Raw genomic sequence first — 26,257 nt, 5'->3', positions numbered from 1 at the left:
GGCCCACAGGCGGGAGGTGAGCTCTTGCTTCCAGGGAAAGTCCTTGCCCCCCTCCCCCTGCCCTCACCACCCACACGGGGGAACGCAGGTGCGGCCCTGTCCGTTCCTGAGGCACTGGTGGGCGGAGGACCACAGCCCTCACAGGACCCTGGCAGGACAGCAGCCCCAGGTGCCCAGTGGCCTCAAAAGCTGGCCTGCTGGACTCAGACCCAGCTCCGTCACCAAGAGTCGTCCGCTGGAGAAGGCACCTCACCTCAGGCGGTGAACCCTCAGAAGGCCTGGGGCACTGCCTGGCCCAGTAAATGCCTGACTGTCTGGTCGCCGTTTTGTGACAGTGTTTCCCTAAGAACCTGAGCACCACTCCCGTGCCCAGTGTCTGCTGTGGATGGGCCCACGCCACCCACTTCTGGCCGCCCAGATTGCTGGGGCCCCTTCTTCCTTGGCACACACGCCCATGAGGGGCCCCGCCACCTGCTCTCTCCTCTCCTGGAGTTGCAGGTACCTCCGCTCAGGGGCCCACACATGTCTGCATTCTGGAGCAAAAACTGATTCCTGAGAGCCCTTCAGGCTGCATGCTGCGGGGTCAGGTTCTGCCCAGGCGTGGCCTCCACCCCGCCAGACCCCTCAGAGCCTCCTGCCCTAGGGGGCACTCCGGGGCTACCCCAGTCCCTTGCAGAGGGCCTGTTGTGGTGGGTGGGCTGAAGTGGTCTCTGGAAGTTTGGCTCTTGCTGGTTGGCCAGTGAGTGGGGAGCAAGCAACCCACTCGGGCAGAGATGTCGGTGACCTCTTTATTTTCAGCCAGCTCAGTGGCTGCTGGGGACAGGCAGAGTCGGGCCAGGCCATGGGCTGCAGGCAGGCCCTGACCCCTGGGTCCGCACCAACTCAGAAGAGGATGTGTGGGGGTAGGAACCTCCACCCACCCATCCGACGCCCACTGCCCAGGGTGGGAATGTGGCCCAGAGTCCCCCGCCACAGCAGGTGTCCCGGGGACGCCTGAGTCCAAGGGACAGTGGAGTGGTCAATGCCCAATAAATAAACAGTACAGTCCCAAACCACCCAAGCCCCAGGCTCCAGGGCAGAGGGCTGACGAGCTCCTGACTCTGACAAGAAGCTGGCTCAGTGAGCCCTCTCGGGGCAGCAGGCCCACGCCCTGGCTCCAACCTCATGCCCCCAGGGGAGCTGGCAGCTCTGGCTCCTACCGCGCAGGCTGCTCAGAGGCTGGAGCAGGGAAGAGAAGGGCCTGGTGCCTGGGAGCTGGCTCAGCTCAGCCCCGTCCAGTCAGGAGCAGCCCCGGCAGCAGATGTCAGGTCAGGGCGGGGGCAACAGCTGCAGAGCCCCAGGGCAGGTGGCTCCCGGACAGTCCTCGGCAGGGACCCTCCTCCTGTCCTTGCCCAGGGCCCCCTGGGGCAGCAGCTCCAAGTAGCTCAGGGCGCTCTGCAGTGAGGTCAAGCAGTAGCCCCCCTCTCCAATCAGATACCTGCGTGGAGGTGGTGCCGGTCACTGAGAGGGTGTGAAGAGGCCCTGGCCTTCTAGCAGGGGCCTCAGGGAGGCTGGGCAGGGTGGACAGTCCACTCCTCAGGCAGACACTGCTTCAGGCTTGGGCCCCAGCTCTCCCCGCCCTCCGCCTTGGCAGGCGGCTGAGCCAGGGAGGCAGGGGCTGGGGAGGGGGGCTGTGGGCCGAGTGCATAGGGCGCATGCCCGGCTTCAGCCCGGGGTTCCTACCCCTCGTGGATGAACTCCTCCAGAGCAGCGCACTCCGACACCAGCTGCGGGAGGCCGCTTCTGAGCACCACGAAGGACAGGATGGGGAGGAGGTCGTCAGCACCACTGCAGGACAGAGGCTCAGATGGCTGGGGGCTCTGGGGCCAAGGGGCTGCTCAGCCCCTGCAGAGGTCCTGCGCTTGCTGGCTGCTCTCTCTGCACCAGCACCGCCCCCCGAGAGCACTTAAGAGCTGCCAGGCCATCCCCAAAAAGGCCCTACAGAGGACGGGTGGGAGTGGCTGCAACCTCACAAGCCTGAGCCTGGGGTGCAGCATGATGGGAGGTGGCCTGCTCATCCCTGAAATCGGGTGTCGCTCAGCTCAGTACACCAGGCACCCCAGGCTCCCCGTGAGAGGCATCTGAGGGAGCTGATCAGGGAGGCCCAGCACCCCAGCACCCCAACGCAGGGGCCCCACAGCCAGTGGTCTCTTTAGGGGAGCACAGGGCAGACTTCAGCTGGAGTCTGACAGGAGGGGGTAGCTTCTCACAGGGTGAGTTCCTTCCTGCTCAGGCCCTGCCCTATGTCCCCAGGCCCCGCACTGCTGGAGGGACAGGACAGGTGCGAGGGGAGGAAGCTGGGGAAGCAACAGCGAGACTAAGCAGCCTTCAGTCCTGGGGCTGCCACCTGCAGCAACTCACCTGCAGCCAGATGGCAAACTGGTGAAGGGGTCTGTGAGGGCCCGGCTGGAACTCCCAGCCAACCTGGCCCTGGGGTGGGCGGGGTGGCACCTGTCTCCCTCTCCTCTGGGGGAGCTCCACCCTGGTGACCTGCCACTCAGCTCTGACTTCTACCTGTCAGTCACCTGCAGGCACCTGGGTGTGGGGAGGTGCCATGGCCTGCCCACCTGGCTGCAGTGACAGGTGTCTGCAGCATGACCCTGGCCCCTGGGGCAGGTGGCAGGAGGCAGAGCCCCAGCAGGTGCTGTGGGAACACCGACCCCAGGCGGGCACTGGGGCAGGAGGCTGCGGGCCACAGGCAGGTCCGGGTGAAACTGAGGCAGGACTAGGCATCAGGGCCGTGGGCTCCGGCGGAAGGGGCCGGGAAGATGCAGGAGCCCGGGGCTGGCGGCCCGGAGCAGGGAGTAGGCTCTTCCTTCCCCCTGCCTCGCAGCTCACCCCGGGTGGGTCACAGAGAAGCCAAGCACCTGCTTCTCTGGGGGGCAGGCCCACACTCCTCGGAGTAGCCCGAGGGACCCTGCCACTAAGAAGCCCCTCAGGGAAGCCCTGGCCCCAAGGACTAGTGATGTGTTGCCCACCGGGGCTGGGACTGCCAGGGCCAAAAGCCATGGCCCTAGATGCAGGCAGAGTGGGTGGTTCCTCTCTTCCCCAGCCTCCGAGGGCGGGCCCTCCTCTGTCAGCACCTGCCCCAGACTCACATGGCCGCTGAGCTGGGTGGCGGTCCAGCCTCTGGCACAGGCTCCTGGGCCCGGTGGTAGCCCTCGGCACAGGCGCAGATGGCCCGCAGGGCCCGCACTGCACGCGGAAGGGAGGCTTTGGTCAGGGGCAGGGCCCCACCCCCGACAGCCAGCAGCTGGCAGCCAGAACAGCTCCCGGCACCCACACCGCCCCCGCCCATTGCATGGCTGACCCCTCCCTCGGATGTGGCCCTCTGCACCACTCAGGTCCCATAGGACACACCCCATTCGACAGGAGGAGGGTCCCAGCCAAAGCCCACAAGCCCACGGCACCCACCAGGACAGGTAGCTGTCCCTGCTCCCTCCTCCCAGTGCCCCTCACCAATGCACTCCAGCTTCTTTTGGGGGCAGCTCTCCAGGACCAGCAGCCCCAGTTCCTGGGCTGCTGCCCAGTAGGGGTAGGCACTGGCTCCCAGGCTCTCTGGGTCTGGAGGGAGCAGCTTGCTGGGGATGCCCAGGGCAGCCGGGGGTGCGTTTCTGTAGAGCTCCATGCTCCTGCTCAGGGCAGCCTCCCGGGTGCGGTGCACGCTCCTGGGGCCAAGAGAGGCCAGGCTCAGCAGCCTGCGGGCCCCTGCCCGGCACAGAGGCAGGGTGGGGGCAGCTGGCCAGATCCTGAGTCACTGGAGGGGAGATGTGCCCACGAGCAAATGGGAGCCATCCCAGGGTACGCTCAGCTCAGCGCCAGGGAAGCACAGCCAGGGCAGCCCAGGGGGTGGAGAAGGGCCAGTGACACGCAGGAAGACCCTACAGGGGCCCGCAGTGGGGGTGGCACCTGTAGAGGGCCAGCAGCAGGGGCCACAGTGGGGAGAAGAAGGGCTCCTCAATGCAGGCCAGGCAGCGGTCCTTGGAGACGGCTGTGTTCAGGCCTTCGAAAGCCAGGAGGGTCAGCGAGAGCAGCCTGTCTGCCAGGACAGAACCGTACACGGCACTGTGGGGCCAGCTGGAGGCCCCTGGATGTCCCCCAGACCGGCCCCTCCCCCATCACTGCTCCTCCACCCTCCCAGAGCCAGCCTCCGTGTGGCTGGGGCCACAGCCAGCATCCCGGCTCAGTGGCAGAGGGGCATCTGCCTGGCCCTCCCTCTACCCCCTTTCACACCAGCCCCACCCCCAGCCCTGGAGGCCCAGGCCCAGGATCAGAGCTGGGGTCTGGCCCCTGTCCCTGGGCGGTCATAGGGTCCCGCCCAGCCTCCCTGAAGGGCTGAGGGGGCCTGCCTGGGAAGGATCATTGAGCAGGGGCTCTTTCTGAAAGGGTTTGTACCCGAAACTGCAGGAACCTGGAGAAACTTGAGAAACACACTTGAAGACAAGAAAGCTCAGGCCCAGAGAGATTGGGTGCCCTCCTGAGGAGGGGGGCCCTGCCCCGAGACCTTCAGCAGGGGCCCCACAGTAACAACAAGGCCCTGGACGGCTGGCACTTAGAAACCCTGGGACCCCCCCTTCTTGTTTGGCAGCCACTGTCCACCCTTGGGGAACCCACACGCTATTCGCAAAGTGGGAGGTGCTGGGGGTGAGCCATCGTCACTGCCAGGCTACATGCGTGGGATGTCTTTGCCCTGGAAGGACTCAGAGCCAGAGACAGCCTGGAGGACCAGCTGGCTGCCAGGGGCTCTGAGGGCAGACTCCCCACTTCACGAGACTGCCATGGGCCAGTCCCCCGAGAACACGGCCATGGACAGAGGGGCTGCCAGGCCCACAGCCAGCCCGCCACTCCGGAGGCAGGTGGGCGCCTGTCTGGGAAGCAGGCTCCGCAGGCTGGGGCTGGCAGGGCTGCAGCCCGCGGAAGGGCCCCTCCAGGGCCTGCTGCGAGTCGAGCAGCACCGCACCCACCCACTGTCCTGCGAGCTGCTCGCTCACCTATGGCCTCGTGGATGTCCTTCACGGTGCCCCTCAACTGTGCCAGCAACGGCTCCTCCTTTACCTCTGGGGGCTGAGGCTCAGGCCGGCCCCCGGGGCCCTGGCCCCACCGCTCAGAGGTGGCCAAGAACTGCTCCAGGTCCTCGAAGGAGCTGTCCTTGCCCACCTGGGGCGAGGGAGGCCCCTTAGGGCTGCTGTCCACCCCTCTGTCGGGGAGCCCAGGTTGGAGTGGGGCTGGGGGGGGACTGGGAGGAGGCCCGTCAGGGGGCCGCAGGGCCGGGCTGGGCTCCAGCGGGGACAGCATGCAGTGCAGGCTCTGTGAGGGCCGGAGCCGTCGGCTTCCAGGGGGCAGGGAGCAGCTGCTGGGGGCCGAGGTGGCGGCGGCGCCCCTGCTCACGACGGGGTACAGCGCCCGGTACACTGTGCACTGCAGCCTCTTCAGGAGCTGCGAGATGGGGTGGTCGGGAACGCTGCAAACCAGAGTGGAGGCTGTGCACGTGGGCCCGGCGAGAGCCCGGCAGGTAGGAGGGGCTGCAGCCCACTTGCTGGCCTCTGTCCTGGGGGCTGAGCACGCCAGTGCTTCCCCCACGTTCCCCCTCACTGCCGTCCAGAGAAGCATCTCATGTATTCTTTCCAAATAAAGTCCGAGCTGCCCTCAGAGAAAGCAGATGGAGGCCAGTGAAGGAGCACGGGGCAAGGGGCCAGGCGCTGGGGCAGCCCCACAGGGGCCTGGGCCGCACGGGGCCTGGCCTCCTGATCTAGCTTTTCCCCTCCTAGTCCTGCCGGCCAGCAGCCAGAGGAAGGGCCTGAGGATCCAGGTACCTGAGCAGGTGGGACACCAGGCTGGTCACCAGTGACAGGTCCCCAGGGCTCCTCTTGAGCTTAGCCCTCCAGTGCTTGGGCCAGTCCTGCAGGATGGAAGGCCCTGGAGCAGCACATGGCCCCCCGGTGGGGTGCCCCCTCCCTCCCCTTGCCACAGCTGCACCCCAAAGGTCAGGCCGCACTGTTGACACCCTCTCTGGGGTGCAGGGAAGACCCAACACCATGAGGCCCACGTGACCCCGCATCCTCTGTCCAGGACCCCGGGACTCTCCCCCACCCCATCCTGCGGGACTCACGTGGTCTTGGTCGTACTCCAGGATGGCAGCATAGAGAGCCCGCTGCTCCCGCTCCTCTGGCGTCAGGGCGACTTGGCTGCAGAACCTCCTGGGGAGAGAGGACCAGGCGGCCTCAGGTGCCGGGCGGGCCCCACCAGGCCTCTCGGAGCCGAGGCCCAGACGGCCCAGGGTCACACCTGTTGGCTGCCTCCTGGAGCCGCAGCCTGCGCTCCTCCATCTTCCTCTGCAGCTGGGGCCGAGTTAAGGCCGCGTCTGAGGCCCCACATGTGCCCCAAGCCTAGGCCGTCCCAGTGCCCAGCCAGACACAGGAGGCTGCTGCCTCGGCCCCCCGGGCAGTGCAGTCCAGTCCACAGGCCGAACAGGCACCCACTCAGAGAAGGAAGGCAAGTCCTAGGCCACTGGAGGGTGGAGGCTGTGGGCACTGGGTGCGGGGTCAGGTGTCTTTGCAAAGGCCCCAGGGGTGAGAGGGACCGTCCCTGAGCACGAGCCTCTCCCAAGCTGGAGGAATTCTGCTCCCACACTGACTGAGTGATCCACCAACTGACCCCTCCTGCCACCTTTACCCACCACCCCCTTCCCTCTCACGCAGGGTCACACCCTGAACCTTCCCCTCTGGACTCTGAGGATGGATGGATGGATGGATGGATGGAAAGGATACAGTCTCCTCCCGGGCTCTGGCGATCACCAGGTTCTCCATCATCTGCCGCTGCAGGGACAGGGTCTGGGAGGGGAGGAGGGGATCACGCCTGCCCTCTGTCCCTCCAGCACAAGCCTCCCTGGGACCCGCTCACCAGTGACGTCTTCTGTAGGGCCTGGCTGGAGTCCAGACGGGCCACCCGGGCCTCGTAGGCGGCCTTCAGCTTCTGATTCTGCAGGGAGGCCTCCTCCAGGGGTGTCAGCTCCCTGGAAATGGTGAGAAGCTGCTGTCTAGGCCCCAGGAACCCCAGCCATGCTCTGGGGACCCAAGGACCCTTCCTGACCCAGCCCCGAGACCAGAGGTGCGGACACAGAGGAGAGAGCTCTGGCAGGAAGTGACAAGGAGGGAGAAGGTCTCGGAGGGCTGGGTCACTGCCCGCTGAGAGGTGGGTGTCCAGCGGCCAGGACTGCCGCCTCTGCACCCCCTCACGGGAAGCTGAGCATCAGACCTCCGTGCAGGTCCGTCACGTGTCTGACAGCAACAGGAAGCCCTTTGAAGGCACCGTGTGAGCCAGACAGACTAGTCTGTAACCATGGGGGGTAGCCGTGTCCACTGATCACAGCCACCAACAGCCACCCACCGCAGCAGCTTCAGCCCCACGTCTCCCTGAGCTCCTGGGCTGGAGAGGGACGGAGGCCGCGTGCCTGGCAGTGGTGGGCTGGGAGCCGCTGGCCCTCCTCATTGACCCTGCTTGCACACTGGCCTCTGGGACTTGATGTTTTTCATCAGCTCTAGAAAACTGCCACCATATTTCAAAGAGCACACCTCTCCTGTCGTTTTCCTCCTCTTTTTCGGAAACTCCAGTGACCCCTGGTAGACCTGCCTCTCACGTCTCCTGTCTTCAGTTTTCTTCCTGCAAGTCATTCTGGGTATCCTTCTACCTTCTGTTCAATTTACTCGTTTCGTTTCGGCTTCGTCTACTCTGCTGTTTATCAAAGTGTCATTTTTTGCACACATGTAGGTTTCTATGGAGGAGACAGAGCTAACCATGGAACAGTGCATTTTGAATGCATGGGCTCATTTATATGCAGATTTCACTTTAAATTACAATTTACTTAAAATCTGTGAGTATGAGCAGATGTCGCAGCTCAGAACCGTGGTGTCTGAGGTCGGCTGTGATTTCCATCTGCTGCCGGGACTCGCGTGTTCTGAGGCCCACGTCAGCCCTGCTCCGGGTTTCAGCTGCACGGTGCTCAGCGCCCCCAACCCTCAGTTGTCCAGTATCAACGGTAACTTGTTGTCACTGTTGCCACTCGGTTTGTAACAGTAATTCTGCTATTATATTTTTTGTTTTGTTTCCACCTGGTTCTTTATTTGTCAGGCCAGATTTTACAGTTTCTTGTTTCCTGTGGGATTTTCCCCCTGTAGGTATTTGGGTATTTCCACACCTGCCTTTTTATTTCTCTGAACATAGAACATATGATGTTTTATAAGCTACGTCTGACAACTCCATCGGAAGATTTGTGGGTCTGTTTCCGCCGCCCTCCCTGCGGCTTCTTATGTCTTTCTGTGCTTAGCTGTCTCAGACTGTGTGCCTCTCACGTTATGGAAATTCAAGGCGCTCTTCCCCAGAGACGATCTGTGTGGCTTCTGCCAGGTGCCGGGCGGTCCACGCCGAGACCCGCTCGTGCCCCTGCACCCAGACTCGGCCCCTCCCTCCTGCCCCATCTTACTTCTTAGAGCCTTGCGGCTCCACCACCTGGAGCCTCTGGAACATCTCGGGCGGCAGAAACGGGAGGAGCTTCCCCCCTTCGTCAGAGTACACCCGGCGGTGCCGGCCGGTCGGTGCGGGCACAGGAGCAGCCACGGGCATGGCCGGCTTCAGGCGGGCTTTCCCTGCGAGGCACACGAGTCAGCGTAAGGCCCACATCCCACAGAGGACGCAGACTCGGGCGGACGCCCCAGGAAAACCCGCTGCTGCCACTCACCGAGCTTGGCAGCCGTGGACTGGGCCCTCTCCAGGCACTGCTCGGCCAGCTTCAGCATCTTCAGGGTCTCCGGGGGCACGGCCTCCCCAGCTTCTAGGGGGCAAGAGACAAGGAGACTGGTTCCCTTCACCTCAATCACCAACCAGATTTTTGCTGACATAAAAACAAGGGCATGCCCTGGCTGGTGTGGCTCAGTGGACTGAGCACCGGCCTAGGAACTTAAGGGTTGCCGGTTCGATTCCCAGTCAGGGCACGTGCCTGGGTTGCAGGCCCTGTCCCCAGTAGGGGACGCATGAGAGGCAACCACACATTGATGTTTCTCTCCCTCTCTTTCTTCCTCCCTTCCCCTGTGTCTAAAAATAAATAAATAAAAATACTTAAAAAAAAAAAACAGGAGCATGTTTGCTGTCTCCTAACCTCTGACCCCTGGGCCAGCCTGCCCACCCTCATCTCTGACTGTCCATCCTGGGTTCTGAGCCCGGCCAGCCCAGCCTCTGGCCAGCTATCCTGTTGTCTTAGCTGGACCACCAGAGTCCTCTCCCCACCTAATGGGGCCTTCTACTTTTTAACTTAACCTGTACTGTACTTTTCCCCATTACCATTTAGTCCCTTATCCCCCCTAATAAGCCTTCTCTTCTGGGGACCTCACCTGCACCTCCAGCCCCTCCTCCAGGTGGGCCAGGGTCATGGGCCCTTTCACAGAGATAGTGTCATTGCTCACTCCCTGCCTCTGGCTGCGCCCAGCCCCCCTGGCACCGCCCCACAGCTTCCATTCTGCCCCCACCTAGGAGACAGCTCCTGCCAGCAGTTGCCACAGGAGCCCCACCTGAGAATCTGCAGAGGGCGCCAGCCCAGCTCCCGCCCCCTCCCAGCCAGCTGTGACCACACACTCCCACTGAAACTGCCCTCACCCCCACCTCTGCCCTATTCCAAGTGCTCCCCAACCCCTCAGGCCTCTGTCCTCAGGCATCCCCATCCCCAACGAGGGCTACTGCCACCCTGCTCCTCCCTGTCCTCAACCCTGCAGTGCTCAGAGCTCCGCCGAGCTCACTGGGGACGCCCACCTCGCCCTGGCCACTGTGCCTGTGCACGCTGGACTGCAGGGCACCAAGCAGGCTGTGCCGCTAGGGCAGCCCTCTGTTCCGCCCTTGCCAGTGTGCTCCTGCACCCCCTCTCCCTGTCCCCCCCACACCTCGCCATCTACCCCTCCACCAAGGCCGCAGAGGTGCAGCTTTAAAGAACATTCCCAAGCTCACCCACCTCTGGGGGCCTCACCACTGCCAGCCTCCCCACACCCCCTTCTGGCCTCTTCACTTGGAGCCTCCGAGAGTGAACCCTCACAGGAGGGTGGCCACTGTTCCACCCAAGGCTCTGCCCACCTCTAACACCCCTGACCCTCTCCAGCCTGCCGGCCCTCCCTCACTCAGCACCCACCCTCAGCTCAGGGCTTTTGTACATCCCTCTGCAGGAAATGCTGCCCCCGCCTTTGCCCAACTCACTCCCCCTGGTATGTCCCACCCTCTCTCGCCCCTCAGGGCACCTGTCCCTTTCTGCTCTCACATCACTCCACCACCGTAGCTCATGCTCACTGAGTGCCTGCCCATTCACAGAGTGTGTAGGACAGGCCACCCCAGGCCTGAAACCCACCAAGGGCTACAGTGTCCAGAATCTGCCCAGCCCAAGAGCAGCAGTGAAGCTGAGAGCTGTACCTTTGGTGGTTTCCACTTCTTCCAGCAGCACCTGGGAGATGTAGTGGATGCTCCTCAGGTATTCTGTGTATGCCTCCTGTGCCCAGGGGAGAGGAAGGGCAGGGGTCAGGCAGTGGAGGCAAAGATCCTGTCACTTCTCCCATGGCCCTTGTGGGCAATGGGAACAGTGGTGTCTGCTTATCTCTGAGATACACCTGAGTGTCTGGGCAGTCTGCCTGGGGCTCACACAGGAGCGTCCCTCTTCTCCAGACTTGAAGGAAAAGGTGCCCAGCGGGGTGTCCACACCTGCTCCCACTGCCTTTCTCTCCAGCACAGGAAGGAAATGAGATGCTTGTTCAGAGGCCGGAGAAAGCAGCGTGAGAGCCACTGCCATTTTTCACTCCATGCAACAAGTTTCCTTCCTGTGCCGCTCATTCAGCGGCTCTGACATCTTTTTCCTGGGAGGCTAATGAGGGAGTAGGGTTGCAAATTGTAGAATCACTCTCTGGCTTCGGTTCTGGGAAACCCTTTTCCTGACGGGAGTCTAGAACACTAGAATTACTGTCAGTTTCCCGGGTGTGAGTATTCTGCTTTCTGAACAGAGCCCTGGGCGCTTGGAACCCACAGCATGGTGTTTCATTGTTGTTTGGTGCATCCTAGCCCTCTGTGTTTAAGTCTAACCTCAGAGATTAGGATAAAATGGACTCCGGGAAGGATCTTTGACTTGTGGGGGCACCTGCTGCCCTAGAAAGCCAACTTGGGGCTTGGGGACCCCAAGGGATTGAGGGGCCGGGATGTGCCCCCGGCTCCCGCAGCCTTCTTGCACCTGGGCAGCCCTGCGAGGCTCAGCCGGCTTTCCCACCTGGTCGCCACCCTTAGATCATCCTCGGAACAAGGCACAGCCTCTCCCCCTCGCCCGCGGCTGAGACAGACGCCTGGAAAGCCACTGCACGGAGGAACCGCAGGGCTGCCGTTCTGGATGTCGTCCCCCGTGGGAATCTGATTAAATCTACAGTATTTCCCGGGAAAATACACACACGCGATGCCGTCTGCCAGGTCTATTTTAGAGGCTGCGCCGCGGACCCTCCTGTACCCCCTTCACAAATAAAAAGCGCAGCTGTGATTCCCGACGCCAACAGACGGCCGGCAGGCCTGGGAGCTGTCCAAGGTCAGAAGCCGACACCCTGCCCAGCGCCCCGCAGTCGCCGTGGGGTCTTGCGGGTGCCCACCCCGCGGCCCCGCCCTCGCCCACGCCCACCCGGTCGGCCTCTCCAAGGGGCAGCCCGCGTCGCGCCGCGTCGCGCCTCACCCGGGGCCGGTTGCCGGTGTCCAGTTCGATGGCCCCGTTGGCTAGCTTCATGGCGCACTGCAGCGGCTTCACCGCGCCGTCCCCGGCCGCAGCGGCCATGGCGCCGGGCGGGGGAGGCGGCGCTGGGGGCCGAGGGGCGGGGCGGGCGGCTAGAATACCGGAACGAAGAATGCAGGGGAGCGGGAGCCGCCCGAGCCGGGGACCGCCGGAACACGAGGGACCGGCACGGGAGCACTTCCGGCTGCCCTGCCCGCGCCGCGCGCTCCGCGCTCCGCGCCGAGGCCGGAAGAGACGGAGCCTTCCAATAACCTCTTCACGCACTTGCCACGAGCGTGCGAGTCCCACAACCGGCCCCCTCATTTCACGTCTGTGACACGCTAGCCGCGTGGGTCCCGCCCCTCCCTCCTCGCCCCGCCCCGCCCCTCGCGCTCACCGCTCCGGCCCTCCCTTCACGCGGCCCCACCCCTCCTTGCCCCGCCCGCTTCCCGCGAGCGGAGCGGAGCCGAACGGCGGATGCTGGAGAGAACTAGCGAGCTCAGTGCAGCCGAGCTGACGAGAGCTCCGGGCGTATGAGGACCTAGCGGCGCCAAGCCGCCGCGACCAGAGAACCGAGCGGGCCCGAGTGCTGCCGGGCGGAGCCGAGCGGGCCCGAGCAGAGGCGAACGGGGCGGAGCGCTGGGGCAGCCGCCATGAAACGGGACCGGCTCGGCCGCTTCCTGTCGCCTGCGACTGCTGGGCAGCGCGGGGGCTCGGGCGGCGGCCGGACCCGGGGCCGCCCCGCCCGCAGCGGGCCGACTGTGGACGAGGCAGCGGCCTTGGTGGCTTCGCGGCTGGGTTGGGGGCCGGCGCGGGCCTGCGAGGACGGAGCCGACGAGGCAGGTAGGTCTGGCCGTCTCGAGGAGCCATGTCCCGCTCGGTGCCCACCGCCCCGGGCCTCTCTCCCGCGGCGTCCTTGGGCGGCAGGCAGGCAGGCAGGCGGAGCCTCCCTGGCGCCCGCGCTGGGGGCCGTTTCGCAAGCCGCTGACCCTCCCTGCCTCTCGGGCTCGGACCGGCCTGGACTCCAGTCCCGGTGCTGCGCTGAGGGACTGGAGGGGTAATCGCCTCACCTCCGGAGCCCTGGCGGCCGGTTCATTGACAGAGAGCCCGGTGGGTCAAGTGGGGCTTGGGAGAGCTGGGGCCCCGCACGCAGGGGGTCTGGCCTTGCACTGTCGGGATTAGTCCTACTGTGTCCTGGTGTGTGATCCTCTCAGCGTGCTGGCGACTTTGGTGTGCTCGTGTTTTGCTGAGGATTTTTGCATGTGTGTGTTCGTCAGGGATGTGGGCCTGTAGTTCTTCTCTTGTGGCGCCCTTGTCTGGTTGTGGGCTCAGAGTGCTGCTGGACTCGGAGTGGAGGCAGCTAGCGTTCTTCCTAAGGTTTTCTGGACCAGAAGACCCCCACTGGCCACATCTTCCCAAAGGCTGAATGTTCAGTTGGGAGCCCAGAGCCAGAACGCTGTCTGTGGCCCAGACATGGGCTTGTATCTTAGGGATGTGTCCGAAGAGGCCCCAGGGAGGGTTCTCCACTCGAGGAGCTGGGAGGCTGCGCGTGGTTCCCCTTCTGGGAGCTTGTGGTCTTGCGTGTCCTGTGCAGCAAGCCGCCTTGCCGGCTGACTCGTTGTCTTCTGTGCTTGCCCAGGAGCAGGTCGGGCTCTCACCATGGGGCACTGCCGCCTTTGCCACGGAAAGTTCTCCACACGGAGTCTCCGAAGCATCTCTGGCCGGGCACCTGGGCAGAGCTCAGAGAGACCACCCTCAGGGGAGCGCGTGTTCGTCAGGGACTTTCAGCACCTGCTGGGGGTGGCTGTCCATCAGGACCCAGCCCTGTCTCAGTTTGTCTGCAAGAACTGCCACGCCCAGTTCTACCAGTGCCATGGCCTCCTCAAGTCCTTCCTTCAGAGAGTCAACGTGTCCCCAATGAGTCCCCGGAAGCCCTGCGCACAGTAGGCTCTCCCTCCTTCATTCGTGTGGGGGTGCTCAGGCTAAGCCCTTGTATGCTCTGCTGTTCTCAGCACAGGGAGTGCCCAGTGGGGACCTGTGCAGTGGGGAGGCCATGGTGCAGGGGCAGCAAACTCCTGGGAGCCCTGTGTGGCTGGGGTGGGAGGCCAGGGTGGGGGGTAAGGGCCGTGGTGGCACTGACTACTCCTGTGAGGGGAAGGGGCAGCCACCCGTGGGGGAGGGCAGTGAAGGGAGCAAGCCTACCCCCTGCTTGCTGTGGGGCTGCTCATGGCTTGCTGATCCTTTACAGGGTGGGTGCCCAGCCCCCAGCAGAAGCAGAGGAGGGAGCATGTCTGGGTGAGTGCCCAGGACCAGATGTGTGGTGGGGGGTGGACTCGCTGTGGGCTGCTGCTGACCAGCCCCCGGGCTGCCGTCTCTGTGCCTTTCCTCAGTGGACCTGATCCCTTCGAGCCCCGAAGGCCTGCGCAGCTTGGTGGGGTGGGTGCATGGACATGCAGCCAGCTGTGGGGCCCTGCCCAGCCTGCAGAAGACACTGTCGTCCGAGTACTGCGGTGTCATCCAGGCCGTGTGGAGCTGCGACCAAGGCCACGACTACACCATGGACACCGACTCCAGCTGCGGGGCTCTCTTCCTGGACAGCGCGTTGGCAGTCAAGTGGACCTGGGACAAGGAGGTGGCCCCACGGCTCACCCACCGTCGGAGGCCCAACCCCACCGGGGCTGCTGCTCCGAGCTCCCAGGGCGGAGTGACCACAGCCTGGGCCGAGACGGAACAGCTCCCCAACACGGATGTGGCCCAGCCTCCTTCAGATGGCAGCCCTGTGGGGCCTGGGCCCAGCCCCCTGCCTCAGTCTGGCCTCCCCCCAAGTGGGGCTCCAGGTAGGAGGCTCCTCCGGGCCATCAGACCAGGATTCCCACTCCTGAGCAGGGCCCTCAGCAGGCAGCGGGTGTCTGCACTGTTGTGGGCGGCACTTGTGTATGGGCGTCTGACGGCGGGGAGGGCCGAGGACCCTGTGCCTGCAGGGCTGCGGAGGCGCGGTCCTCTGCTGACCGTCTCTCTGTCTGTTCAGCCCAGGGACCGCGGGGGAGAAGAATGGGGCCTTTGTTGTGGGGCTCAGGGGTACAGGACTCCTGGTGCCTCGAGGCCGTCTTGGGTCATTTCCTGGGCCTCAGCCAGGGCCCTGGGGACACCTCAGTGGGACCGGAGTAGACGGGCTCCTCTAGCGAGTGCTGAGGGGAGACACAGGCCCTTGTTTGGGGCCCTGTCCCACAGTGCCGTTGGAGGGTGGGTGCAGCTGTTCACAGATGTCACATTAGCAGGGCCAGGCCGGCCTCCCGCCTGCTGTCAGCTGCCCCTCATGCACCTGTCTGTGTGTGGGCGCACGGCCGCTCCTGTCTGTGCGCCCTCTGTGGGCTTTCAGAAAGTGCAGCTCCCAGGCAGGGTCTGGGTCTGAGTCCCTCAAGGTGCTGGGCGGGAGCAGGGGCTGTGTTGGAGGGTCCTGAGGGCCGCATGGCCGCTTAAACTGTGTGTGACACCTCGATAACAGCGATGTTTTTAAATGTTCTGAGACATTTGCACCATGTGAGTTGTCCCACCCTGAAATGGCTGGGTCTGAGTCTCGGGAGGGGCTGGTTTCTGGTGCTTGGCACTGCCTGTACCCGTGCTGGACACGTGGGGGGTCCAGGGCTCCGCTGGGGTGGAGTTGGGAGGGGCTGGAATGGGAGGCTGGAGGACCCTGGCACCCCCACAAGGCAGGCTCCGCCAGGCCCGCTGGCACTGGGCGGGTGACGGTCCTGTTCTTTGTTTCTCAGGGCAGTTGGGTGAGAAGCAGTTGCCATCTTCAGCCTCGGATGATCGGGTAAAAGACGAGTTCAGTGACCTTTCTGAGGGGTGAGAGAAGAGTGGGTTTAAACAGCCTAAAATTTCTCCTTGGAAAATCAAATTCCACCACCCTAGGGGCCTGCTGCTCGCGTTTTGGCTGGGGGTGCTTCCAGACTTCTCGGTCCCGACTGGGGGCTCCCTGGGTCTCAGAGGGTGCCCCACCCTGACGCAGCCACCAGGGAGCAGGACACGGGCGGTGTGGAGCTCCTGGGGGGCCCTGTGGGCGGCCTCTGCTCCTTCAGAGCCTTGGTTCTGTGTGACCCCACGTGTCCTAGAGCAGAGGAAGCCAGTGTCGTGCTACAGCTGTGGCTTGGGGCTGTCTGCTCCTGGGCCGCCCCCACCTCTGAGCCAGGAACCACTGACCCCCTCCTAGCCCCGCCCCTGTGGCTGGAGCGAAGATGCACTTCTTCTGTGGCTGGAGTGGTTTTCAGTGTGACTCCAGCGGGCGCCTGGGACCACAGTCCTGGAAGAACCCGCGAGTGTGCTCGAGAGGCACCCAGCACCAGCAGTGGTCACGGGCTGCCCTGCAGGCTGCCGGCTGGCCTCCAGCCTTTCTGGAGAATGGCAGCTGCCCAACTGGGACAGTGTGGATGGCGATTCATGCTTTGGGGTGAAGGTCACAGGCGCACAGAGCTTTTCTGGCCTTTGTGACCTTTGAAATGGCTGACAGCTGACCTGTCTGCCTGGCAGGTGCTCAGTGATAGGATGAGGTGATGTTCTGAGCACCCGCATGCTCAGAAGCCCACCGCCTTTGAGGGTCTGCTGCCCCCCGGGGGCCCGGTGGAGAGGCCCTGGTGTGAGGAGTGTGCGGCTCACAGATCACCAGCCTGTTGGACTTCAGTGGCCCAGGCTTGTTTCTGTTAGCTGGTGGGATTGGAGATTCGGGGCTTTCAGCTTCTTAGGACGCTTTCAGGAGAACAACACGTGGGACGTGGGGGCGCACAATGTCTTCAGACAGGAAGTTGCATCAGACCCGTCGCCCACCCTAGGGCTTCGCTAAAGGCTCCCTCTTCTGTCCTAGGGACTTCCCGAGTGAAGACGACAATGACAAGAAGCAGAGCCCCCAGTCCTCTGACGAGTCCTTCGAGCCTGACCCAGAGAAGAAGTAAGGGGACAGCCTCCGTGCACGTGCCTGGGGCTGTGGGGCGGAGTCCGGTGGGGGCCTGGGCGCTGCTCTCTCAGCACATGCGTTTTGGGTCAGCCCACCAGGTCCAGCACAGTGCAGTCCCTGAGTGAGCTGAGGCCTTTTCGGTTCAGCTCTGGAACCCGGCTTCAGGTTCCTCATGAGAGCGAGGCAGGCCCGTGGGCCTGGCCCAGCCAGTTCCGGAGCTCCCGCCTTCCCTGTGCCCGTCCTCCAGGGCAGCCTTGCCAGCTTCTGATTCCTGCTCCGCATGCCGAGTCTGGGCCCAGGTCCCAGCGCTGCGGCGATCTCAGCTATGCCTCTGGCACCGGTCTTCCACAGTTTTCCACGGCAGCTGCACCTTCTGTATTCCTGCCAGCAGTGCACAGGGTCTGTTTTCTCCACATCCAGGAAACACTGCTATTTTCTTTTTTTAAATGGTCATGCTAACAGGTGGGAAGCATATCTTGTCCTTTAGGTTTGCACTTTTCTAAGGCTTAATGATGCTGAGCTTCCTTACATGTGCTGTGTCTCTGGAAGGATGTCTCTTCGAGGCCTCCACCCGTATTTTAATCAGTTGTCTCTGTGCTACTGGATCGTGGGGTAGTTTTTCCTGTTCGGTGGGTTCTCTTTTTCACTCTCTTAATAGGGTCATTTGGTGCACAGAAACGGTGGTTTTCAAGTCTGGCTCACCCAGTTCTCACTTCCATCGCCTGTGTTTTGTGTCACAGCTAAGAAACCTCTGCCAGACCCAGTGGGACCATGAAGACTCACCCCTGCTTTCTTCTAAGAGCGTTGTAGTTCCAGCTCTTACATTCAGTCCTTTCACCCACTGAAGTTAATGTCTGCGTGTGGTGTACGTTAGGGACCTGACTCCATTCTGCGTGTGGTGGTTTCCCAGCACCTTTGTTGGAGACGCTGTCCCTTCCCTGTTGAGTGGCCTCCGCACCCTTGTGGAAGATCAGTTTGTTCTTCCTGCTCTGTTCGCCTGGTCTGCATCATCTGTCCTTATTCCAGGGCCACAGTGTTGATTATTGTAGCTTTGTAGTAAATTTTGGAATCAGGAAGTGAGTCCTCCAGCATTGTTTTCTAAATTTTTTGGCTATTCAGCGTCCCTTGAAATTCAGTGTGAAATTTAGGGTTTTTTGCTCCTCTCCCTTTCCCAAAAAACACCATTGGGATTTTGATCGGAACTGAATCTGGAGATCCCTTCGGGGGTGGGGGGTGCTGCTGTCTTCCCAGTGTCAGCCATCTAACCCGTGAATTGGGGCACCTCTCCATTTGTTTAGGTCTTTATTTGTGTTTATCGGTGTTTTGTAGTTTTCAGTGTACAAGTCTTTCACCCCCTTGGTTAAGTTTATTCCAAGGTAATTTATTCTTTTTGATGGAATTGCAAATGAATTTTCTACTTTCTTTGTTAGCATATAGAAATAGGACTGGTGTTTGATGTTATACCTTGCAACTTTCCTGAATTTTTATTTTATATGTGAATTCTTCGGGGTTTTTTACACATTAGATCATGTCATCTGTGAATAGAGGTGATGTCCTTCCCTTCTAATGTAGATGGCTCTTGTTCGTTTCCTAGTGTAACTTCTCCGGCCAGGATACCCAGTCCCGATTTCTCGCTCCTGATCTCGGAGGGCAGGGTTCAGCTGAACCGTTGAGGATGGTGTCAGCCGTCCTAGGGCTTGTCACATGTGGCCCCAAAAGCTCCCTTCTCTTTCTGACAAGAGTTCCTTGAATGTCTGGGGTCCAAAAAGGAAAACAAGTGTGCGTGTCTCCCCTTAACAGATACTGCAGGGGGCGCTGCTGCACCCAGCCTGGTCCCCGCAGCCCCTGGCCCTGCAGCAGGGCTGAGAAGTGGGGGTGGCAGCTGGTGAGCACCTGCCTCTCCCAGCGGCAGCGTCTCCCCCACGAGGATGTCCTGTCAGGGTGGGCCCCGAGTCCACAGTTATAGTTCTGATCTGGTTTTCTGTCTTCATGGTGGTTTTGGTGGGGAATGATGCTTAAAGTTTTGCAAGGTGTTTCTTTAAATAGATTTTTAGAGCGAGAGAGAGAGAGAGAGAGAGAGAGAGGAGTGTCAGTGTGTCGTTCCGTCTGTCGACGCCTTCATTTGTGGTTCCTTCAGTGCCCGACTGGGGGTCGCACCCACACCTTTGACGTGTCAGGGTGATGCTCTAACCAACCAGGCCACTTGGCCAGGGCACAGAGTGCGTGGTTGTGATATTTAGAGTAAACCCACTCCCACAGTGGCCGTGGTCACCCCTCCCAAGGTGGCAGTGCCGAGCCTCTGCCTCCCGAGTTGTCCTGGCTGTGGTGGCTCAAGTCTGCTTCTAGGCCCCCGGTGAGCAGAGGCTGACACAGGTGAACCCTGGCAGCTTGAAGAAGCCCGGCCTCCCACCCTGGAGAGTGAGTGCGGAGGGAAGCCAGAGCACTGCAGAGGTCGGACAGTCACATCGCTGCACCTGATGGCTCTTTTCTCTCCAGAGTGCCTGGTAAGAAGAACGGAAGCAAAGAAGCCAAGAGGCCCGAAGAACCAAAAATCCGAAAAAAGCCTGGACCGAAGCCAGGCTGGAAGAACAAGCTCCGCTGTGAGAGGTGAGGCCGGTGGGGGCGGCCCTGCAGGGTGTGGCCAGGGCGGCAGCTCTAGGGTGCGCTCTGTTGCAGGGAGGAGCTGCCCACCATCTACAAGTGCCCGTACCAGGGCTGCACGGCCGTGTACCGAGGGGCTGATGGCATGAAGGTGAGGCAGGCACCGCTGAAGTCGGTGGGGGCCTGGGGGAAGCGCCAGGGGCAGACCCACCCGAGGGTGCCCACGATCCTGGGGAAACGGAGGCACAAAGCAGCCCCCCACCATTGGCGTGCCCCGTGGGGGAGGAGGCACTAGCCTCTGCACTTGGGAGAGCACCCATCTCGAGTGAGGAACGGTCAGATCTGTTCCTTCAAGGGTGCTGGGCAGGGCCTGTGGGGGGGGCAGGTGCTGCCTGACAGGCGAGTTGTCGAACTCGGGGCTGCACCACCCACAGAAGCACATTAAGGAGCACCATGAGGAAGTCCGAGAGAGGCCCTGCCCCCACCCGGGCTGCAACAAGGTGTTCATGATCGACCGCTACCTGCAGCGGCACGTGAAGCTCATCCACACAGGTGTGTGCCTGGCCCCCCTCCCGGGAACGGCCCCCCTCCCGGGAACGGCCCCGAGGGTCCACACACCCCTGGGCTGCAGTGTTGGCAGTCAGCTCAGCTGGTCAGAGGGGAATAAGCAGAGAAATCCCAAGGCCTTTCTGTTTATTGTGATGGGTTTTTAAAAAAATTTAAACGACATGATTTGGGAGTTGTAAGAGGAAGCCACACACTGTGGAAACGGTGAGGGAGAAAAAGTGCAGGGAGGAGCGAGTGCCCCCGAGACCCTGTCAGCCTGCGAGGGCCACTTCTCCGCTGTGTTCCAACCGGGCTCACGGGACACCAGTGTCATGGTTTCCCCCCTTACTGGTGTGGCCCACACGATTGCCTCATGGCTGCCCCTGTCCAGAAGGCAGTCCCTGAATCAGCCTCCTCCTCACAAGACAGATAATCTTTCTTACACAGAAGCCTCGTGTGAGTGAGTTACTTGACTGAGAGTTGTCTGCTCTGTGGCTGGCTCCCCAGGGATGCTCCTTCCCTGCGGTTTTTGCAGTGCGTGTTCTTGTGCACGTCGGGTCCAGCATAGGAATTCTCCAAGGTGCTCAAGTATTTATTAAGGGACCTTCGAACACTTAAGAAAACAGGCTTCAACCATCCGGAGGCCTCAGAGGAAGCCCCCGCCGTGGTAACGGTATCAGAAGTGTCTCTCTGGTGAAGAAGGCCAGCAGGGTCCCCTGCCGTGGCACCAAGTGTAGGAAGGCCAAGGGGGTGGGGGGCTCTCTGGGACCTGTGCTCACCTGTCGCCCCCAGAGGTGCGGAACTACATCTGCGATGAGTGTGGACAGACCTTCAAGCAGCGGAAGCACCTCCTTGTCCACCAGATGCGGCACTCAGGAGCCAAGCCTCTGCAGTAAGTGCGGGCCGGCGTCCCCTCATGGCCACGCCGGCACCCACGTCCTTGCTGTAACCTCCTCTTGTCCCCAGGTGTGAAGTCTGTGGGTTCCAGTGCCGGCAGCGGGCATCCCTCAAGTACCACATGACCAAACACAAAGCCGAGACCGAGCTGGACTTTGCCTGTGACCAGTGTGGCCGGCGGTTCGAGAAGGCGCACAACCTCAACGTGCACATGTCCATGGTGCACCCCCTGACCCAGACCCAGGACAGGGCCCCGCCCCTGGAGCCGCCCGGGGCCACCGAGGCTCAGGCTGTGAAGCCTGAGCCCACCTGAAGGTGCACCTGAACCCGCCAGGTGGTAGACGGGGTCACAGGACGCCTTCCACAGTCCTCCCATGCGACCTGATGGTAGCGCTCTGCTCGCCCCGAGAGCCCTGTGCTGGGGTGTGGGGGGCTTGGTGCGAGGCCGGGTGGCCTTTGTGTCCACTCTGGGACCAGCAGTTTACTTTCCTACATTGACTTGGGGCCAGATGCAAGTTTTAAATAGTCAGTTCCTGTTCCCCACCAAGCGATCAGGAGAGCTGCATCCACTTGTCAGAGTGGCGGGAGCTCCGTGTCACGCTCGCAATAAATTATTTACAGAGGTGTGGTATGTGCTGGGGTCCAGTCAGAAGAGGCGGGGCTCCGGGGAGAGGCCCGCGTCAGCCGGGGCCTGCTGCCTGCTCAGGAGGGCGGCACTCAGTTCTGGGTCGCAGCCTCCGTGCGAGGCCAGCAGCTGCAAGAGAACCACGCTCCACACTGACCGGACACCCAGGCACAGGGAGAGGGAAGCTGGTGACCACAGCCACCGGGCCCCGAGTCAGATCTCTGCGTTCTCAGGCTGACACAGTAAGATCTGGACTGAAAAGCGAACACCGCGGTGCCCTGGCAGGGAAGCTCAGTAGGTTGGAGCATTGCCCTGATGCACCAAGGTCGCAGGTTCGATCCCCAGGTAGAGCACAAACCACCGATGACACATAAGCAGGTGGAGCAGCACATGAATGTTTCTCTCCCCCACCTCCTCTTTCTCCAAAGTTAATAAACATTAAGAAAACAGCGAGGTGAGCCTCTGGGTGTTACCTCTGCCATGTGTGAGAAGCTCTGGGTGGGACACCGAGGCACTGATCGCAGCAAAAAACGCCGAGCTCTTGTTACCAGGTTAACAGGGTCCCCCTACAGAGGGGACAGGCAGAGCCCTGGTCACAGCCTCAGGCCCCAGAGAGCTCACCGTGGGCCTGGGGGGCGCGCCCTCTGCCTGGACACAGCCAGCCCTTGCACCTGCCTGGTCCTGGAGTCCGTGGCTCCTGGCCGTGGTCGAGAGCGCACCCGTCTCCCCAGCTGCAAAGAGGCGGAGCAGCTTCAGGTACATGTCCACGGCAACGTGCATGAACGCGGCGTCCTGAATGAGGGCGTCTTCCTCACAGCAGGGGAGGAGGCTGCAGGTGAGACCAGATGTCGGGTGACGGCCTCCTGGAGGTGAGCGCAGGCGGCACAGGGAGGTAAAGGCACCCTCTCGGCTGGAGGAGACCCGCGGCGGCGGGGCACGGCCCGGTGCGGTGACCTCCCACACAGCCGCACCGGGCCTCGTCAGAGCAGCAAGGACTGACCTGTAGAAGGCGACGGGCAGCAGCCTGACGTGCTGGTCCGCGGCCAGGCGGAGGAGGATGTGCCCCAGGCCGGCAGCTGCAACCCAAGGGGCTCGGTCAGACTGGACGCCTCGCCCTGGAGCCTCTGTCCGCAGAGGACCCCCTGCCGTGCCTGTGGGGCCAGGCAGGTGGGCCCCACAGCACAGCCAGCGCCACCTGGGGTCCCTGGTCCTCCACCAACCTCGTTGTTTAAATGAGTATGTACTGTGTCTGTCCTGACGAACACTTAGGCTTACATGCCTTGCAAGAAGATAAACATTTGAAAGTTGCTTCTGAAGAGAAAGACTCGGATGTCAGGGTCACACTCTGACCCTGACGGCTGGTGACTAGACAAAGGCCACCCATTTGCTATCGGGTCTCAGCAGACTCCTTACCAGTGTCTGTCAACTGAAAGAGTGGCAGCCAGGACACCTTCCTCTTCTCCAGACACCCCAGGACCTCGGCACAAACGTCCAAAGCTGCCGGGGAGCTGGCAGCCTGTGGGCAGCGGAGGGAGGAGGACTCAGGCGCAGTGTCTGCAGGTGGAACAGCTCTCCCTGGGCTGCGGGCTGGGCCCGAGTGGGGAGGAGGGACCACCCTTGTCACAGGAGGGGGCCTTACATGGTGCCAACCTACAGAGACCATCACCCTGGGACCCCTGACAGAGGCCACGGACGGTAGGCACCCAAGTTCTGAAGTGAGACATGGCTGAAGGGTCGTCTCTGGTGAGCACAGCTCCTGAAGAAACCCAGGCTCCAGAACTGCCTGCTCCTGACTCGGGGACCTGCCTGGAGGCACCCGGGGACCTGCAGCTCCACGCACCCTGGGGAGGCGGGCCCCTTAGCCAGGGAGTGACGTACCCGGGGGGTCAGAGGAGACGACAGCAGGTCCAGCGAGGACAGGAAGAGCAGGACGAGCAGCAGCTGTAACACAGACAGGGCACCCGAGGGGCGGCCTCCCTGCTCCAGAAACAGCCCCGGGCTCAGCACCCCCCCCCCTCAGTGGGTCACCACAGAAGGGAGAAATTTCCCTCAGCGCAGTTGTCACTGCCTGGGTCCTTTTCATTCTCGTCTTCAGCCTGGTCTCCCTGGTGTGGGAGCCCCCGCCCCCCGCCCCACTGCAGGGAGCTCAGGTGCCTCCGGAGTAGCCAGCCCAGCCTCACTCCCCAGCTGCCCAGCAGGTTAGCGAGACCCTGGATACACGCTGCCAGGTCATCCCGCCTCACCCGCCCAGGGGTGGACCCTGTCCCCTCAGGACACCAGGCCGGAGGCTCTGGAGACACTCAGAACCCTTCCGATAAAAACGGCCTGCAAACAATCAGGGAAGACTCTGGTTTGTAGGACTTTTACTTTAAATTACAAAGTAAAATTATAACCAAAAATACTTCGGCTCACAATTTACTTGCCAGGCAGGCACGTGCTGAGCTGACAGGCGGACCCTGGCTCTGGTGGGCACCCTGGGTACAGGGTCCCGACGGGCCCGTGGCTCCCCATGGGGGCGGCTCCCTCTGCCTGCTCTGCCCCCGCCCTGCCCCACTGACCGAGGCTGCAGAAACGGACGGCTGACCGGACTGCCCGGCCCTGGGTGGTGGTGAGGGTGAGAAAAAGACAAATGAAAACACTTCCAAATTGAAGCGTAAGGGGTTCTTTTGGAACAATGAACTTGAAAGTCAAAGTCTTATTGAACCTTAAACCCAGTAACTTTTACTTCCAAATAAAGTGACAAAACCCCGAAACTTCCCGTCTGTCTTTGGAAAAGCTCAGTTTGTGAGGTGAGTGCTGAGGAGCTCCTTGCCCAGGACGCCCACTGGACAGAGCCTGCTGGGGCGGCGCGGGGGCAGGGCCGCACTTGCCTCGTCCTGCAGGCGGCACAGCCTCTCCAGGCCGCGCCACAGGCTCCCCTTCTCGGCTCGTTGAACCGCAAAGTGCAGCGCAGCCGCAGAGACCCAGGCTGGGCCTGCAGCGGGCAACATGGTGTCAGGGGACTCTGCATCAGGGGACAGGAAGCTGGAAGAGACATGTGTCATTACAGGAGCCTGGGAAATGAGCCGCCACCGGACACCTAAGTGGGGGGGGGCGGCAAGGTCCAGTCAGCAGACACAGTCTGCAGAGCCCCCACCTGCCATGGGCTTGTCCTGGGTTCAGAACTGTCTCTGGGGTCAGCATGCCTCTGTGCCCCAAACACGGGGGGTAGCGGGGTCTGACCAGGCCCCTTGCCCCAGTGGCCTGGGCTCTGGAGGGAGGTCATGGGCCGCCGGGGCTCAGCAGCCCAGCCTGCGTCCCTCTACGGCAGCACTGCACAGAGAGGTTCTCCAGGTCGAAAACAGGCTGGAGACAAATAATGGAGTGGAATGCAGTGGTGTAAGAAACTATCTGCTCTGTAGAATTAGGTTTATGGGCGGGACTTGCTTTGTTGGTTTTCTGAGCACACTCTGAGCACCGGACCCTGCAGGGAGACACGGTGCATCAGAGACAAAAACTCCAGCCCGTTGGAGGCTGGATGGGGACGCCATCACCCCCACACCCAGCAGGATACTGGAGACCACCCACCCACCAGTGCCGGGAGCGGCGTTAACTCTGATCGCTGGCCCAGCCCCAGAAACCACTTAGTTAACCACTCAGGCTGGGGTCAGTCTCTCCAGAATGTTCTTAAACTTCTCACTTGAATACGGCAGCTTAGTGCTGCTGCTTCCCTCTCACGGGTCCAGTGGATCCTGCCCACGAGGCACCCTCAAGCACTCCAAGGTACCCTGGAGACGACCCAGTCGGCCCCTAGAAACACCCAGCCCCGTCCCTGGGTCCCGGGGCCAGCACCTACCTGCCGGCAAACTCCCAGGCCTCACGCAGCCTCTGCAGCTCTCGGGGCCATGGGTCCTGGAAGCACCTCCACTTAGAGCGAAGCTCGGGCTCCAGACGTGGCCACCACAGCTGCCAAGAGGAAAGGTCACAGGTCGACAGGTCTGGGCGACTGTTCTATGAGCACTGAGGTTGGGGCAAGAGACATCCAACCCCTCTGACCGACGCCCCTAGCCTGGCTCGCACTGACCTAACACTTCATCAGGTCAAGGGCAGGACCCCATGCACTCCATGTAAGGAAGGCCCAGTGCCCGGAGTCCAGAGGCCTTACCTGAGGAGGTGCCCTACTGCCCAAGAGCTTGGCCCACCACCCCCGACACCCCATGGACAGCTGGTGTTTGAAACACAGAACAGGTCACCCACTACGCTGCAGGCAAAATGCTACCACCAGCCTGTGAAAGAGCTCAAGTCCCAGCGAGATGAGGAAGGGAGTGAGGAAGCTGTGTGTTGTCAGGGTGCTAAAAAAGTCAAGGGCACCCAAAGGCCCCACCAAGGCCAGCCAGCAGTGGCTGAGGTGGCTTCTGCTCCCAGTGACAGCAGCCAAGAGGCAAAGGCAGCGAACACGCAACCACACCCGTGGGAGAGCGCTGGCTGCTAACGTCCTACTGCAGCGGTGGGAGCGGACAAATGCAGACGGCCCGCCCCTCCCTCCCTCCCAGCTTTGCTGCTGCCTGAGGCCATTCGGGATGCAGAGTCAGGGAAACCGGTCACCCGACCTGTGTTCTGACATGTTCTCCTAACTTCTCCCCAAGTTTTTTCTCTCGAGTTACAGTAACTGGGATGACGTTTTGGTGGGAAACAGCCCTAGGAAGACAGCTGAGCCTACCAGGGCAGAGGTCAGAACCAAGGGGCACTCAGTGTGGCAGGCGGTCAGGGTCAGGTCTGCTGCCAGGGAGGGGTCTCTGCTTCGTGAGCAGGCGTGAAGGAGCCCCTGCAGGAGAGAGGGGCCAGAAGTTTA

General features: G+C 62.1%; 3 protein-coding genes across 5 annotated transcripts in view; 1 reads left to right on the top strand and 2 right to left on the bottom strand.

Annotated features, from left to right (window-relative positions):
- Nucleotides 1–52: 52 nt before the first annotated feature.
- On the bottom strand, nt 53–12,039 carry VPS9D1 (VPS9 domain containing 1). 3 transcript variants are annotated; one of them, XM_037142697.2, is made up of 15 exons: nt 11,771–12,039; nt 10,483–10,558; nt 8,774–8,866; nt 8,519–8,681; nt 6,940–7,051; nt 6,807–6,869; nt 6,325–6,377; nt 6,149–6,236; nt 5,853–5,938; nt 5,031–5,500; nt 3,949–4,078; nt 3,499–3,707; nt 3,138–3,234; nt 1,723–1,827; nt 53–1,477 (listed from the first exon to the last, which is right to left on the bottom strand). In XM_037142697.2, the coding sequence occupies exons 1-15, from the start codon at nt 11,867–11,869 to the stop codon at nt 1,309–1,311; spliced, it is 2,013 nt and encodes a 670-aa protein (XP_036998592.2). In that variant the 5' UTR covers nt 11,870–12,039; the 3' UTR covers nt 53–1,308. The 3 variants fall into 3 exon arrangements, with proteins under 3 accessions (XP_036998592.2, XP_036998588.2, XP_036998594.2); XM_037142693.2 differs by having other exon boundaries at nt 5,853–6,236; nt 11,771–11,935; XM_037142699.2 differs by lacking the exon at nt 5,853–5,938 and having other exon boundaries at nt 5,031–5,475; nt 11,771–11,934.
- Nucleotides 12,039–21,876, top strand: ZNF276 (zinc finger protein 276). The gene is made up of 11 exons (XM_037142708.2): nt 12,039–12,649; nt 13,446–13,749; nt 14,055–14,101; nt 14,197–14,643; nt 15,577–15,655; nt 16,668–16,751; nt 19,254–19,364; nt 19,434–19,509; nt 19,793–19,910; nt 20,697–20,796; nt 20,871–21,876. Exons 1-11 carry the CDS (start codon nt 12,460–12,462, stop codon nt 21,112–21,114), a joined length of 1,800 nt encoding a protein of 599 aa, XP_036998603.2. The 5' UTR covers nt 12,039–12,459; the 3' UTR covers nt 21,115–21,876.
- The window catches only part of FANCA (FA complementation group A), a 35,477-nt gene continuing 29,256 nt past the window's right edge, over nt 20,037–26,257 (bottom strand). Inside the window, exons 35-43 of the mRNA XM_037142792.2 lie at nt 26,126–26,230; nt 25,262–25,371; nt 24,297–24,450; nt 23,305–23,367; nt 22,840–22,942; nt 22,427–22,502; nt 22,102–22,255; nt 21,900–21,992; nt 20,037–21,555 (exon numbers count right to left, since the gene is read on the bottom strand). Coding sequence (XP_036998687.2) covers nt 21,448–21,555; nt 21,900–21,992; nt 22,102–22,255; nt 22,427–22,502; nt 22,840–22,942; nt 23,305–23,367; nt 24,297–24,450; nt 25,262–25,371; nt 26,126–26,230 — 966 coding nt within the window. The 3' untranslated portion in view covers nt 20,037–21,447. The remainder of the gene's footprint in view (nt 21,556–21,899; nt 21,993–22,101; nt 22,256–22,426; nt 22,503–22,839; nt 22,943–23,304; nt 23,368–24,296; nt 24,451–25,261; nt 25,372–26,125; nt 26,231–26,257) is intronic.

This window comes from Artibeus jamaicensis, unplaced genomic scaffold, assembly GCF_021234435.1.
Source record: "Artibeus jamaicensis isolate MK-2021 breed Jamaican fruit bat unplaced genomic scaffold, CSHL_Jam_final contig_755, whole genome shotgun sequence".
Classification (NCBI taxonomy): domain Eukaryota; kingdom Metazoa; phylum Chordata; class Mammalia; order Chiroptera; family Phyllostomidae; genus Artibeus; species Artibeus jamaicensis.
This window is presented reverse-complemented; position numbering and strand designations above follow the sequence as displayed.

Excerpts from the sequence above, each read along its gene's own strand:
- VPS9D1 (XM_037142693.2), bottom strand. The coding sequence starts at position 11,869 with ATGGCCGCTGCGGCCGGGGACGGCGCGGTGAAGCCGCTGCAGTGCGCC. Across the intron at positions 6,378-6,806 it reads CCAGAGCCCGGGAGGAGACT|CTGCAGAGGAAGATGGAGGA; the intron begins GTATCCTTTCCA and ends ACTCGGCCCCAG. Across the intron at positions 6,237-6,324 it reads CTCCAGGAGGCAGCCAACAG|GAGGTTCTGCAGCCAAGTCG; the intron begins GTGTGACCCTGG and ends CTCTCTCCCCAG.
- ZNF276 (XM_037142708.2), top strand. The coding sequence starts at position 12,460 with ATGAAACGGGACCGGCTCGGCCGCTTCCTGTCGCCTGCGACTGCTGGG. Across the intron at positions 16,752-19,253 it reads GAGCCTGACCCAGAGAAGAA|AGTGCCTGGTAAGAAGAACG; the intron begins GTAAGGGGACAG and ends TTTTCTCTCCAG. Across the intron at positions 19,510-19,792 it reads GAGGGGCTGATGGCATGAAG|AAGCACATTAAGGAGCACCA; the intron begins GTGAGGCAGGCA and ends CACCACCCACAG.